The sequence below is a fragment of the Phyllobates terribilis genome, unplaced genomic scaffold, assembly GCF_046119375.1.
Source record: "Phyllobates terribilis strain yellow unplaced genomic scaffold, ASM4611937v1 Scaffold_5__5_contigs__length_657084704, whole genome shotgun sequence".
Classification (NCBI taxonomy): domain Eukaryota; kingdom Metazoa; phylum Chordata; class Amphibia; order Anura; family Dendrobatidae; genus Phyllobates; species Phyllobates terribilis.
The window spans coordinates 425,598,075-425,612,872 of NW_027362765.1; the positions used below are offsets into that span (position 1 = coordinate 425,598,075).

Here is a 14,798-nt window from a genome sequence, read left to right on the forward strand (position 1 = left end):
CAAGTCTGGAGAAAAAACTGCGCAGAATTCCTTTGGAGCAGGATTTAGAAAAAGGCGACTTGTCAAAGGCTCGGTATATAGAGATAGAAAGAACAAAATGAAGCTGTCCTATGGGCTTTAGAAAAAAAAAGCCATAACTAGAGCTTATCACAATAAAGCAGCCGACAGCTAAAAGTGGGAAATGCAGAATACTGAATCACTACGATAACACTTCAAAGGCCTGACGAATACGCTTACAACCAGAAAAGAAGAAAAAACTCTTCTCTGCCCACAAATTATACGCTCTAAGACAACGGTGTCAAAAAAAGGAAGAAACAGCTATACTATAAAAAAAAAAAAAAAAAAAACCTGGTTAAAGGGGTGTTCTCACAATTTATCATCTATCCATGGGGTTCCCCAATCAGGAACCTTAGCACTCCAAACCTCTTTGTATGACCGCAGGGTGGTAGAGACAGAGCAGAGCGGCAATCGAGCATGTCCAGTGCCTCTTGATTCAAACTTTATCGGACTAACGGAAACAGCTGGGAGGTGTACGAGGAGCGGCACCATGCATGCTCGACCTCTGTGCAGCAAGGAGAAATGGAGGACTAGACAGCCCCTTTCTAATGATTGGTGGAGGTCTTAGTGGAAGTGATCACACTGTGAAAAAGTTAATGGCAATTATAGAAGAACCCTTTAAAATTCCCAAAAAGTATTTACCATATTTTTCGGTCTAGAAGACGCACAGGACCATAAGACGCACCCCAAGTTTAGTAGGAGGAAAAAATAGAATTTTTCATGTGAAAATGGGGGTCCGTCTTATAGTTCAAATTTAGCTTATCGAGGGGCGCCGGCGGTACAGTGGGATCAAAGGAGGCAGGAGCAGGGTTGCCGCTGCAGGAAGCCAGCAGCAGCAGGAATGTGGCGATGCGGCAGGTCCAGGGCTGGGAGGAAGGGGGTGTCCTGGTGGTGCGAGGCAGGAACCGAACCATTAATCTCCTGGCGGTGGGCTCCAGGAAAATGGAGCCAAGGGCAGCGCATGCGCAGATTGAGATCTCGGCTCATCATTGAATAGAGATTTAAATCTGTGCATGCGCCGGTACCATTTTCCTGAAGCCCACTGCCGGGAGCTCAATGGCTCCTGCCTCGCACCGCCAGGACACCCTCCTCCTCCCAGCCCAGGACCCTCAGCATCGCCCCTCTTCTGACACCTCCGACTTCCGCTGCCCTTTCCCCCAGGTAAGCTACATTCGGACTATAAAATGCACCCCATTTTCCTCCCAAATTTGGGGAGAGCTAAGTGTGTCTTATAGTCTGAAAAATACAGTATTTATTTATTTTTAAAGAAACAGTGGAGTAACCTAAAGTGACATCAGTGTGAGGATACAAGTGCACGCAGTCTGTACGGCTGGACACGGCGTTCCTACAGGTCTGTATGATGGACACATAGGTGCAGTGTGCCGCCCTCTCTACTATTCACTGCAGTGGAGATATCAGTTCCTGGGAATGAAGAAGCCTCAATGGTATATAATTAGGGATTTTAATTCACACCAATGCGTTTCGGCACCTTTTTCAAAAGGTAAAAAAATAAACCAAATGTCTGGCTGCAGTGTGCCATCCTCCTTTCCATCTCAGAATACCAGATATAGTAAATCTTCCTATACAATCTGAAGCACCCCAATACATGGCAGACTATGTGCACCGAAATCACTGGAGCCAGATAGTAGGAAATGTCTAGGAATGCCTAAGGGTTTTCCAGGCGTAGACTAAAGATGGTCAAGCATTGGTGGACTGACTCTTGCCATCCTTACTCATCCGTAGTTTTTCGTTTTGGATGTTGTAGGTTTAATCAGAATGGATCTGTCAATAGATTTCACAATACTAACTGCATATATTATTAAAACAGATCCCTCAGACCTATGAGGCTGGTGTACTAACTTAATCCATGGCAGAATGGCTGTATAATTCTTTATGAAAGTTTAACTCATTCGCTACCCGCCGAGCCTCAGTGTCCCTCCAGCCTGCTGGGATCTCACAATGCTCAGCACAAGCTGCAGCTGTTATTCAGTCTCAACCCACCCAGCCTAACTACACTTGGACTCATGAGACATTTCATTATATAGCTGCACTAAAATGCTAGTTTTATTTATTCCTTATAGATTGCAAGCTCTTGCGAGCAAGACCCTCACTCCTCGTTTCAATTGATTAAATGTGTTGTACAAACAACCTCAACAAGCAGAACATTCAACAATGAATTTCTACAGAATAAAAGACCCCAGTACAGTGACGTTACACCGGGAGCAGAGAGAGAAACATCAGGAACTTACTGTTAAGTGCCATTATGTTATCTGTTCCTGGGTGGTGGAAATTAATCCCCATTCGAGCTGTGAAAAAAAAAGATAAAACATTAGTTTTGTAGAGCTCTAGCTATTATCACTGGCGTATAAACATTAAATAAGTATTATATAGCTATTCTGATGTGGATTTTCAAAGTAAGCACACCAGTACCATCAGGTCTAAAAATCTATATTTCCTATAGTATGTAGTTTTTATAGTCAAATCTGGTGACAGATATCCTATGAAAAAAAAAAAAGTTTTCTGGGATTCTTATCACACAGGATAGGTGATAACTTACGGATTAGTCAGTAAGCAGGGACCTGTACCAATTGGCAGAACGGGGAATTTTTTTATCCCTATTACAAAATTGACCACCGCTCCATTCATTCTTTATAGGGCTGCCCGGAAAAGTGAAGCGCAGAGATCAGCAGCCCTATAGGGAGTGAATGGAGCATGGACACGACTACTCCATTCTACCAGAGATAAAAGGTGGAGATCGGTGCAACTATCAGCAGTCGGACCCACACCGATCAAGAAGTTAATCACCTATCTTGTGGACAACCCCTTTAAGATAGGCCATTAATATAAGATTGATAGAGATCCGACTCCCAGCACCTGCACTCATTGAAGAAGATGAGGCGCTCACGCCATCGCTAGAACACTGCCGCCACTTGGCAGTGGCTGTGTCTGGTATGACAGCTCAGTCCTATTTACTTCAATGGGACAAACCTACAAACAGCAGCATTGGGCAAAACATGAGGATCTGTGCCTGGTAAACAATGAAGACTTCCTGGAGAGCCTTGTGCACATTTTTCAGCTGATCCTTGGGGGTGGAAAGAGTTGGATCCATCTTGAAGATACCTCTGTAGCTTATTTTAAGATTGGAGAAGAATATACAAAATATAAGATGTTAAATCCAGAGCCTCAGTACAGCAAGGCAGCAGAGCCCAGCCACAGGCGGAGCTGGAACATCTCGCCATTAAATATGCAACCAAACAGGATTTTGCTGATCAGGAATGCACGGCCTGTCCCAAATATCTAAGTGACAAATTGACACACATACCATGAGGATTCTTCACACTTTAAAAGGTAAGAAATCAATCAAGTATGTCTCTGCACAGGGAGAAGAATGTGAGGAGGAAGGAAATAAGAGTGGATGGTGCAGAAACCAATTGGTGACCGAGTGACAGAAAGAGCAGCTCCATGGGAGACAATATGGCCGACAGGAAGAAGAGAAAACATCGGCAATCAGCAGTAATCTGTGGGAAAACTCCGCAATAAGCGTTTCAATTACCAGCAATGTCACCAAAGGGGTTGACTCTTCCCTCCACTCTGAGGATCCTGAATAAAAGACCTCAATCTAGAATATAATTTTTTCTAAATTGGAAAACCCTTTACAGGAACCACTCCAATGGTAGCTGAATCTCTGTTTCATTTACATGTTTCATGGGGACATTTTTTTTCTATATAGTGAATTGGCACTCATCTCTTAATCATTGGATTTAGGATTTTCATTCAGTCCCAGCGCCCCAGGTGTCTAACATCCAGCCTCACGCCATGTAGTCTGTTAAGCTGCATTCACACATCGCACCCATGTTGTTTTTTTACCCCAGAACTACAACACTTTTTCCATGATTTCGAAAAATTCTATCAAAATTATGGGCGCAGCAATGCCAAAACGGGCTAGTGCAGCCTTACAAAAATTTGTGAAAGAATCGGTTATAAAGACCTTACAGATATAGCACGATCCTGTAATAGGGGCTACCGATGTAACAAGTCCATTCTTGACATTTCTAACCTCCTAAAGTTTGTGAGAACATTGAAAAGTGGAAGGAACTGCAACAACCTGGCCACAAAATAGAGACCACATAAAGTTACAGAGCGGGGTCGCCGAGTGTTGAGGAGCAAAGGAAATAAAAGTCACCAATGCTCTGCTGACTCCATAACTGCAAAGTCCAAACCTTCTTTGGTGTTGACATCAGCACAATACTGTGCCCCCCTACCAGGAGCTTAATGGCCAAGTAACTGGATGCAACCTTATGCTGCCAACATTTTCCTCTTGAAGAAACAAGTTTATTGTTGTAATATGTAATGGGAATTGTAGTGTGTAGTGAGAATTGTGCTGTGCGTTAATGGAGTTACAGTGTGTTGTTGTGATGTTATGCATTATGATGTTTACATTGTTCATGATAAAGTGGTGTTCAGCCCAGCAACAGGTTGTTAACAGAGACAGTGAGAGTTAAGAGTTGGGACAAGCCCAGAGTCGGAGAGGCTAAGTTGCAGAGAAAGTGACCATTTCCTGTCAGATAGTCAGCTGGGGCCTGGAGTGCATAGCAAGTGGACCTAAAAAGGTCCAAGTTGAGCAATGCCGCACGCATTCTGGGGTGACCCTAAGTGAGAGGAGACTGAAGAAAAGAGATAGCGAGATCCGGAGCAAAAGTCACTAAGAGACAGAGCGATCTACCGGAGATGGGTCCTGGGAGAGGACACCTAGCAGAAAGGCCTAGAGGTTACAGCCTGCAAGGTAATAGGCCTGGACAGGACTGAGTAGGAGACACGCATAGATTGTCCACAGTGGGATTCCAGAGCGTCAGGTGTCTGGAAGCTAAGTCCAGTCATACTAGGACCCCAAGGGGAAAGAAGATGCGGAACCGGGGGTAGAGTAAAGGACTCTAGTGAAGCAGGACTGTAAAGTTAAAGCTGCGTTGTGATGAAGTAGTGATAAACAATGGAAACAGAGGACCATTAGGAAGAGTGAAAAAGGGAAAGAAACTGAAAAATGCTTCAGGTTGTAAAGGAAACGTTCATAAGACTGTGTGCCCACTATCTCTTGTACATATTCCGTACCACATCCCCGTTCAGTTCAAAGTTTATTTTCTAATGTTGGTCTCCCTCATTGAAATGTAAAATATCTGGTCCTGGCAAACCAACAACATTGGTTACATGCGGCCTCCACAGGCATAGCGCAGTCACATCATAAGTCCACACACCCAGCCAGGACCCCCACTTTCGTGTAACGTGTCAGTGCATCACAGACAAGTGCCTCGCCCACGGCTACCAGTCTCACTACATGTTACACTTACATCACCAAGCACAATGTCAAGTGATGGATGGAGTGGTGTAAATTCACCACCACTGGACTCTGGAGAAATGGAAACATGTTCAGTGTAGTGACGGATCACGCTTCTCTATCTGTTGTCTGATGGACCAGTCTGGGTTTGGTGAATCCCAGGAGAACGTTACCTGCCTGCCTGAATTATGCCACTTGTAAAGTTTGGTGGAGGAGGATAATGTTATGGGCTTGTTTCTCAGGGATCGGACTCGACCCCTCAGTGGCAGTGAAGTGTATCTATTAAGTCTCAGCATTCCAAGATAATGTGGATAATTCTATGCTTCCTGCTGTAAAGACATGGTGGGTGAAGTTTGGGGAAGAACTTGACGGGCAGTACAAAGTCTGGACCTCAATACCTTTAGCATGAACTAGAACAGAGATTGTGAGCGTGACCCTCTTGTCCAACATCAGTGTCAGACATCACAAATGCTCTTCTAGATGTATGACCCTCCGAATTCTTATCGAAGACCTTCCAAGAAGTGAGGAAGCTGTTAAAGCTGCAGTGGGACTAACGCCATATTAATGCCTATAGATTTAGAATGGGGGCTCATTTCGGCCCCAATACTTTTTTCCATACAGTGCATATTCATTGTCAAATGTACGGCTATAACCGGTCGTATCTTTTTCTTGCTGCACTTTTACCAATTACAAAAATAGAATGGCGGTGTGACATCTGGAAATTTGGGTTTCTGTGTGGGTCCTTGTGCCAGCCGCTGCCTGTGTGACATTTGTCACCTGTTCCCGACCTGCTATTTTTACACATTTTTTTTTTACTCTAGGATTGGCAGCCGGCACATGAAAAAAAAAATGTAAAAAAAAAAAAAATCAGGTTTCAGTATGAACTCAAGTAGGTATTGCCTCCATGAGAAATATTACTGAAGAGGCAAGTTCCATAGGAATCCGGCTGATGGAGGCTCGACGGTCTATATAATCATGGTGGGGCAAAGGTTTTCTTAGGAAGGTAGGTACACGGGAACTGAGGATATTGCCAACAAATCCTGTGCTCATAGGTTTTAAAGAGTTCCTAATTTTACTGGGATGGCGGCAATATATTACAAAACTCATACACTGGTGTATAAAAGGCTACAGGAACGGTATTTACACCAAACATGAACAATGCACCATAGCTATGAATTACTAACAGATTCATCTCTTCAAGATGTAGGAGCGGAATGTCCATTATTAACAAAACATTGTCCATCACGTGGCAACTAGAGATGAGCGGTGTTCGACTAGAACTGTTCACCAATCTCAAATTCCAGCTGTTTTGGGCGGTGTTCGAGTCGTTCGGCGAACGCGAACGATTTGCAAAAAATTCAGCTGTTCGAGGTTATGTTCGATAACTGTTCGTGCACCAAAAGCGTAACTGGATTTTTTCACATCATGCAGGGATTGTCTGCCACTCACTGTAATGCCGCAGCCATGGTGGTTGTGGCATTACAGTGGTTGCCCAAATCGATGGGAACAGTGCTCACAGTGAAACATGAAAAGCCGGCAATTCAGCAGCCACATACACCGGTACCCGACAATTTAGAACAGAAAGAATAGAGCATCACACATAGATTAGATAGATATAAACATGTCAGTCACATATATAAGAAGTACAGTGACAGTGTTGGTTACTGTACTTGTCATTTTGTGTTAAAATAAAGGATTTATTAAAAAAAAAATTGGCTTCAGCTGGAATGGGCGTGATGGTAAGTATGGTTTAATTTAGAACAATAAAGAATTGTGTGTTTATTTCAATTAAAAGGACTTTATTCTGGGTGTTTGTGTTTTTTTTTTTAACTATGGGTTAGTAATGGGGGTGTCTTATAGACGCCTCTCCATTACTAACCTGGGCTTGATGTCAGCTGGCATTATAAGCGGACATCAACCCCAGCCCTATTACCCCACTGCCACCGCTACAGGGCAGTGGGAAGAGCGAGGCTAAGTGCCAGAATTGGCGCATCCTATGGATGCGCCATTTCTTGGGCGGCTGACGGCTGGTGTTTCTAGCCTGGGAGGGGGCCAATATTCATGGCACCCTTCCTGGGCTATTAATATCAGCCCCCAGCTATCTGCCTAGCCTTTGCTAGCTATTAAAATGGGGGGGACCCTATGTCTTTTTTTTTTTTTTTTTTTTTGGGGTCCCCCATTTTAATAGCTAGTAAAGGCTAGGTATTCAGCTGGGGGCTGATATTAGTAGCCTGGGAAGCTCCGTGGGTATTACCCCCTTCCCAGGCTTCAAACATCTGCCCCAGCTGTCTGCTTAACCTCCACTAGAGACTAAAATTACGGGGAACCCCACGCCAATTTTTTTTTTTTAATAAATCCTTTAACACTAAATGACAAGTACAGTAATCAAAACTATCACTGTACTTCTTATATATGTGACTGACATGTTTCTATCTATCTAATCTATGTGTGATGCTCTATTCTTTCTGTTCTAAATTGTCGGGTACCGATGCTGAATTGCCGGCCGGCTTTTTTAAAGAGACGGGTGCATGAAAACACTATTTTTTTTTTTTTTTAATAAATCCTTTAACACTAAATGACAAGTACAGTAACCAACACTATCACTGTACTTCTTATATATGCGACTGACATTTTTCTATCTATCTAATCTATGTGTGATGCTCTATTCTTTCTATTCTAAATTGTCGGGTACCGATGCTGAATTGCCGGACGGCTTTTTTAAAGAGAGTGTCTTCTGAGTAGTTTGTCAGCTTTTGGACACCTTTGAAGGTGTTTTCTGTGTGTTTTTGTTTGCCTGCCATTGGTTTTAGCGGTGTTCGACAGTGTTCTAAGGTGTTCAATGAACAGTTCCACGAACATCCCGGTGTTCGACGAACCAAACCCGAACACTACGGGGGTGGCTCAACACTAGTGGCAACGCCATTGAGATTCTGGTTTGGCTTTTATCCTAAGTCATGTGCCAAGGCTCGGTAAAGGGTCGATATTGACCTTTAGGATTACTACTTCCAATACATGACATAAGAGAGTTAGAGTCCTCTTCCTCACTGAAGCACTTTGCATATTAAAATTTCACAGGGGAGAATTGCATGGCCTAGAAGTCTCCCCAGCATGTCCCTCTCCACAAGGATTCACGGCAATTTCGTGACAGCGATAACACTATTCCCTAAAAGAAGGGCATCTCTTAAAATGCTAAAAACTTCAATGTACCTGTATTAAGTGAATTCACAGTATATGTTGTTGTGTGGGTGCATGAGGAATAACACTATTTCTAGCCATTTTAGAACTTGAACCTTGCGTATTCCTTCGTTTTTCTCTCTGGAGCCTATGCTCTTGACTTTTAGTTGTCTCTGAGCTAGTGGGTGGAGACTAGCTACTATGCGGTCTCACAGATGAGGTATTCCTGCTCCTCAGTCTCTATGTAGTATGGTCTTTACAAGGAGGGGTAGCTCAAAGAATCCTCGTCTGGGGCGTGTCTTTAGGTTGTTCTGTATCTCTGAGCACCGTTCCTAGTAAAGACCATAAAAATTTGCACTAAATAAAAAGGCTCATATCTCGGGAACCATATGGCAGATAATAAAAAAAAGAAAAAGCAGACTACTCAGGGGAACAGCAGGGATAAAATAGCGATAAGTCCTGATAATTCCACTTACACTTATTTCTTTTTTTTTTTTACTATACAATATGATTATCCAAGAGTGCCATACTCCACGTCAGTAGCTCCATACACAGGGTAACATCACCCTTCCAATTAAAAATCCCTTCCCGTGAATACTGACTGAGAAAGCAGCCGGAATGGCAGCAAGTGCGGCCAGTTAGTAATTTCTCCATCACCCACTCCTGGTCCCTTTCTAGTCCAAGCTGAAGATGTATAAGACCTGCCAAGCAGTTGGTGATATTTCTGTCCAGCCCTGAACGTCGATCCTCTTTATTAGCCGGGCCGGCACATGCCGTCAGCCTCTGTGCTGTGTCCGTCCATACACAATATTCTAACACGCCGCGTTTCAGATATTTGCCATTTCCTAGATCTCTGCTTGCTCTCATTTGATAGAAACACCAACGAAGGGTAATTTTTGTTAAAAACAACGCCATATTTGTCCACGGATTGTGTTATGGCTCAGTCATATTAGAGTGACACCACCCATGGACAGGTCTAGCGCTATTTCTAGAAGAAGGCGGCCAAGTTTTTATCATTTCGAACAAACCCTTTAAAAAAGGGCAGATCGCGTCAAATCCTTTTTCGGTCGTATTTCTTCTATCCTCCCCAACAACACAGAATATTCATTGTAATAATGGATTTAGCCCTTTCCCTTGGCCAGTTTTTTTTTTCATTTTTGTTTTTCTCGACTTGTTTCAAAAACCGTCCTTTTTTAATTTGTGCATCATCATTGCAATATTAGGGCTCATTTTTTGCGGGATTAGTTGTAATTTTGAATGACATCATTCACTTTTCCATACAACAAAACAAGGAAAAAAAAAAAACAAGGTGTGGTGAAATTGTGAAGAAAAACACAAGTCTGTCGTCATTTTTGGGGTGATCATTTTGCGGTAAAAGATACCTGATAATGTGATTCTCCAATTCAATAAGAATATCGAAATAAAAAAATGTGTTTTTTGTGAGGGGGGGCGAGGGGGAGGGGTGCAGGTAGAAAGGGAGAAATTCTAACATTTAGATGGTACAGCTGGTATTTGCTGTGAATGGAGCGGGCTCAGCTCCTGAGCTCGCCCAATGCACCCCCACCCGACACATGCCGTATCTAAATGGCGGAAGCAAGGAGACCGGGGGGAGAGGGGAGAGGGTACCTCTACGAATAGCGAATGTTTAATTTTTAGAAGACCACTTTTACACATAAATAGGGGTGGACAAACTCTTAAATGGTTAACAAACGGAGCACTTTAGTAGGATAGCCATGATCCACTATCGAGCTGTCATTACTCTTCCTCTTGGCTCCAGATAATCCAAGATCAGTGGCATAAGATGCCCTGCTTTGAAATAAAAATTATTTTTTGCCATACTCTGTAGATTTTCCATTACTCGGAACAAGTATTTGGAATTTTTTTTTTTCGCCCCAAAGTCGCACCACTCATCTTGGGATCTATTGAGCCAAGAAGAAAATTAAGGAAGGACACAGCTGTAATCACATATAATCACACAAGGAAAAAAAAAAAAAAATTACATTATAATAAATAATAATGGGATCTCTCACCTTTTAGAGGCTCATGATCAGTCCTTATCATATCCATCAATGAATTCTCCAAAGAGTGCAAGTTAAAAGATTCATAGGGCCTATTCCGGTCCTAAAAGATAAAAAAGGGAACAAACTTTACATAAAAAAAAAATAAAAAGTAGATGAACTAAGCCAATGTGAACACTTAAAAAAAAATTGCTGGACAAGAAAATTGGAGCATTAGTCCAGGTTCAGCAGGCATGTCCCTTTTTAGTATACAGATAGCTGACATGATGTGCGTCGAGGGGGGATTCACTTTCCTTTGGTCAGAATTTTAGATGAAGGACCAGGTCACTGAACTGAATTTTTTCTCTCATCCGACTCTGGCTTACAACTGTATTATTACACTTTTCCCCCTACTTTTGGTTAATATCCACCCTGAAATAACACACTTAAAAAGGGTTTTCCGGCACTGCTCACTTCCACATCGGAGATAAGAGTTGCCAATAATGTTACGACCCTGTAGGGAAGTGTGCGCCAAGATATACAGACTTGTACATTCTTCTGCCATACATCAGGTCAATGGACATTCTGTATACTCTTTACAAAGTAGTGAAAATCAATAAAGAGCTGGTTTGAATACCCATTAAAAGGTAAAGTCAGAAAATTAATCATTTTTTATCACTTTTTTGGAGTTATATTTATTTTTTTTAAACATTGGCAATTTTTTTTATATCACTTTCTTCATTAAAAAAAAATCATCATTATTTTCATACTGGCTGCTGACGCTATTTTAGACTCCTACTTCCTGTGCTTTCAGGAACAGTTTTCAGCGGTTTCATTATCATCAGAGGCAGGATTACAATGACAGGTTACATCTCTATACACAGCTGGTAACACAGGATCCACCAATCACAGTATCCCCCTCCCTTCACGATGACCCCTGCACACGCTCATTAAATGCTTCAATATAAAACATAGGGTCCGAATCCAATGCTGCAAATGTACGTTGATTTCCTGAAACAATAGGAAGTATGAGCATAGAATAGCTCCAGTGGTCAGGGTGAAAATTGAGAGATTTAATACATATATTGAAAAATAAAAATGCTAAAAAATACATACATTTAACACAAAACCTTAAATAGGTCATTTTCTGATAACATTGCCTTTAAGCAGACAAATTTACAAGCTGCAAATGTGAAGGTCAGACTAGGATTAGCAGCAAGACATAAAATAGGAACAGATATCGGTGTTCTAAACCCCCCCCCCCCAAAAAAATAAATTATTATTTCTCTCTTTAGGACATGTCGACGCTTTCATCACTGACTGGAGGGGGAATAAATCATTGAATATTCCAGTGCTTGGTGACCTTTAAGAAAGCAAATTCAACACCTGTTTAATGCGCGATCAGCGCCCATTCACTACAAGGACCGGCCAACGGGCAGAAAACAGATCAGTGACCAAGTACACAACGGCGACGCGGCTGCCACTTCCAGCAGATATGTGGAAGAAAACGTTTGGCGGGCGGGTGATACTGATTAAGGCTATGTGCACACGATGCAGAAATGAAGCAGAAAATTTCTGCATCTCCCTGGCAGAAAAAACGCATGCAGATTGACAAGCGCTTTCCAGGCGATTTTAGCATCACCTGGAAAGTGCTTGACAACTAGGTCACACTATATAAATCCATGCAAACAGCATGGATTTATATAGTGTGACCCGAGAGTGTGTGTATACTTACCTCCGATGGCCCGCGCTGTCCTGCTCACTCCGTTCTCCCGGCAACTTTGAATTGAAAGACCTGCCGACGTCAGAGTCACGTGACCCGTCACATGACTCTGACGTCACCGCAGGTCCTACAACTCACTGCAAGTGCCGGGAAGCAAGCTGGAGCGCTGCGCGGGCCGACAGAAGGTAAGTATATATATATTTTTTATTTTATTCTTGTTTTTACAGCTTTTTTAATGGTACCTGGGTGTGGATGAGACTCTCCTCTCCTCCACACCCGGGTACCATCCGCACATTAGAACGCACCAATTACGCAAGTACAGATGCAGTCTTGCGGAATTGGCGCGTTCTAATGCAAGTCAATGGCGGCGAAAACGCCGCGTTTCCACAAAATTAAATGACATGCTGCGGATTTTTGAGCGCGTTTACGCTGCGGAAAAATCCGCATCATGGGCACAGCATATGCGGATTTCAATTGGGGAACATTGCTTCCCTTCTACCATGCGTTTTTCATGCGTTTCCGCGGCGTTTACGCAACTGCAAAAACGCCGCGGAAACGCATGAAATACGCATCGTGTGAACTCAGCCTTAAAGGGATTTTAAACAAATAATTTGCAGATAATTGTGGTGAGAACAAAGAGTATGTATACACTAAATAATGATTAGTGGAATTCCCGCGGTACCACCCCGGATCACCCGGACGTCTGTGCTCCACGAATAGAACACGGACCCAACTGTAATCTATGGAACTTTTCACACGTGTTTTTTTTGTGGACCGTGTGTCTACAAATAAATGCCAGAGACACATCTGATTGTGATCAGAGTTACAAATCAAGATCATCCATACAAATCTATGGGTCCATTAAAATCATAGACAGCACACTGGTGACATACATTTGCAATGGATAGGAAAAATAAATTTAATTTTTTTTTTTTTTGCTTAGGAAAAGAAAAAAAAAAAAAAATCACAGAGTGGCTTCCAATTCTGAGGAGTTTATACAATATTACTGTACAGTCATCAAAAATAAGGTAAAAATGAATGGACGCTTCAATGAAGCAGGACGGCGTCTTCACTACGCTGATAGCAATGTATCTGGTAACACGACGCTATAAAGAGCTTCCATGGACTTCAACAGAAATCAGCCTCAAAATAAGGAGTCAGCAGATAAAAGCGTCAAAGAATTTTTATCATTTTGTCCTATGAAGAAGTATCTGCAGAGCAACTTCTAAATTACGTGTGTACAAGCAGTTTGCTTATTCTTTGGCAACCAATGACCTATATATACAGGGCATGTGCCAAAGGGGCATCTCCAAAAATCTGCTCCATTTTACAGTAGCAGTATGAGAGCTATGAAATTTCCTGCACACACTCGCAGAATATTGACACTAGACTGACCGGAGCCGGGAATTTAGAATCCTCAATGAAAATCTGAATAAGGGCTCATTCACACGTCAGTTTTCCCACATGTGAGTGTTAACAGTTTTTTTTCACGGAATGCACTCGAACCCAAGACAGTCTAGAAGACTGTTCACATGGCAGATTTGTTTCTCGGACCGAGCGGTCCGTGCAAAATCACAGAGACGTGTAGTATATTGGTCAAAGTGTCGGATCAAAATCAGCAATGCAAAAGAAGAAAAAAAAAAAAAAAGGATGCCATCCATGTGCTGTCTGTTTTTCATGTACTGACAGGAGAAAGTGGAGAATTTTTTTTTTTTCTCATCAATGAAAAAAAAAAAAAAAAAAAACGATGATGAAACGGACCAAAAACATCTGAAAAGTCACTGATGAAGCTCGGTCACTTATTTTCCGCATGTGAAAAAAAAAAACTGATGTCTGAATGAGGCCTTATTGGCAACTTTTCCACTTACAGTCAAGACCTGTGTGTGCAAACCCTACATGAAAAAAAGCAGACTATGGCCAGAAAATCAAAGTGGAAATAAAGCACTTTTTTTTTTTTTTTTTTAATTTAATTTTTTTTAATTCTAACCAGTTTTGATCTCAATATAGAAAGCTGCAGTAAAAATGCTGAAGATATCTACATTCTGTGCTTTTTAAAAAAAAACAACTTTTGAATAAGAAAGTCTCATTCATGTTGCCTATACTGCAAAAAAAAACAATAATTTCCGCACAAAAATGCAATGTATAAACAAGCCCTTAGTAACTTTGCACAGAATTGAATATTTTTCCAGTTTCCCTAAAATTATTAAATTGTTGCAAGGTACTTAAATGGCGAAGAGAAACCAATAACCAATTTTGCAAAAGATTCAGCTATGACGATGCAAGGCCACTCTACTTATATATTCTAACAACTGGTATATGGCTGAGAAAAAAAAAACAACACTATTTCTGACATCCAGAAAAATAAGTTTATGTAGCAAAATCAGATCAGGAAAGAACGATACGATAGGAGTAAACAGAATAGAATATTTGCAGCTGTTGATCGAAAGTTTCTTCATAGGAAATGCAAAGAGCAAAAAATATTTTCCCCGGATGATTAGATGATATACAAGTTTCATAT

At 41.8% G+C, this 14,798-nt stretch overlaps 1 protein-coding gene across 5 annotated transcripts in view; it reads right to left on the bottom strand.

Annotated features, from left to right (window-relative positions):
• CPEB3 (cytoplasmic polyadenylation element binding protein 3) overlaps window positions 1-14,798 on the bottom strand; it is a 97,073-nt gene that overhangs the window by 44,708 nt on the left and 37,567 nt on the right. For all 5 annotated transcript variants that reach the window (XM_073685232.1, XM_073685235.1, XM_073685233.1 and 2 more), the window contains 2 exons: window positions 10,591-10,681; window positions 2,307-2,363 (listed from right to left, as the gene is read on the bottom strand). In XM_073685232.1, the coding sequence (XP_073541333.1) occupies window positions 2,307-2,363; window positions 10,591-10,681 (148 nt within the window). The remainder of the gene's footprint in view (window positions 1-2,306; window positions 2,364-10,590; window positions 10,682-14,798) is intronic.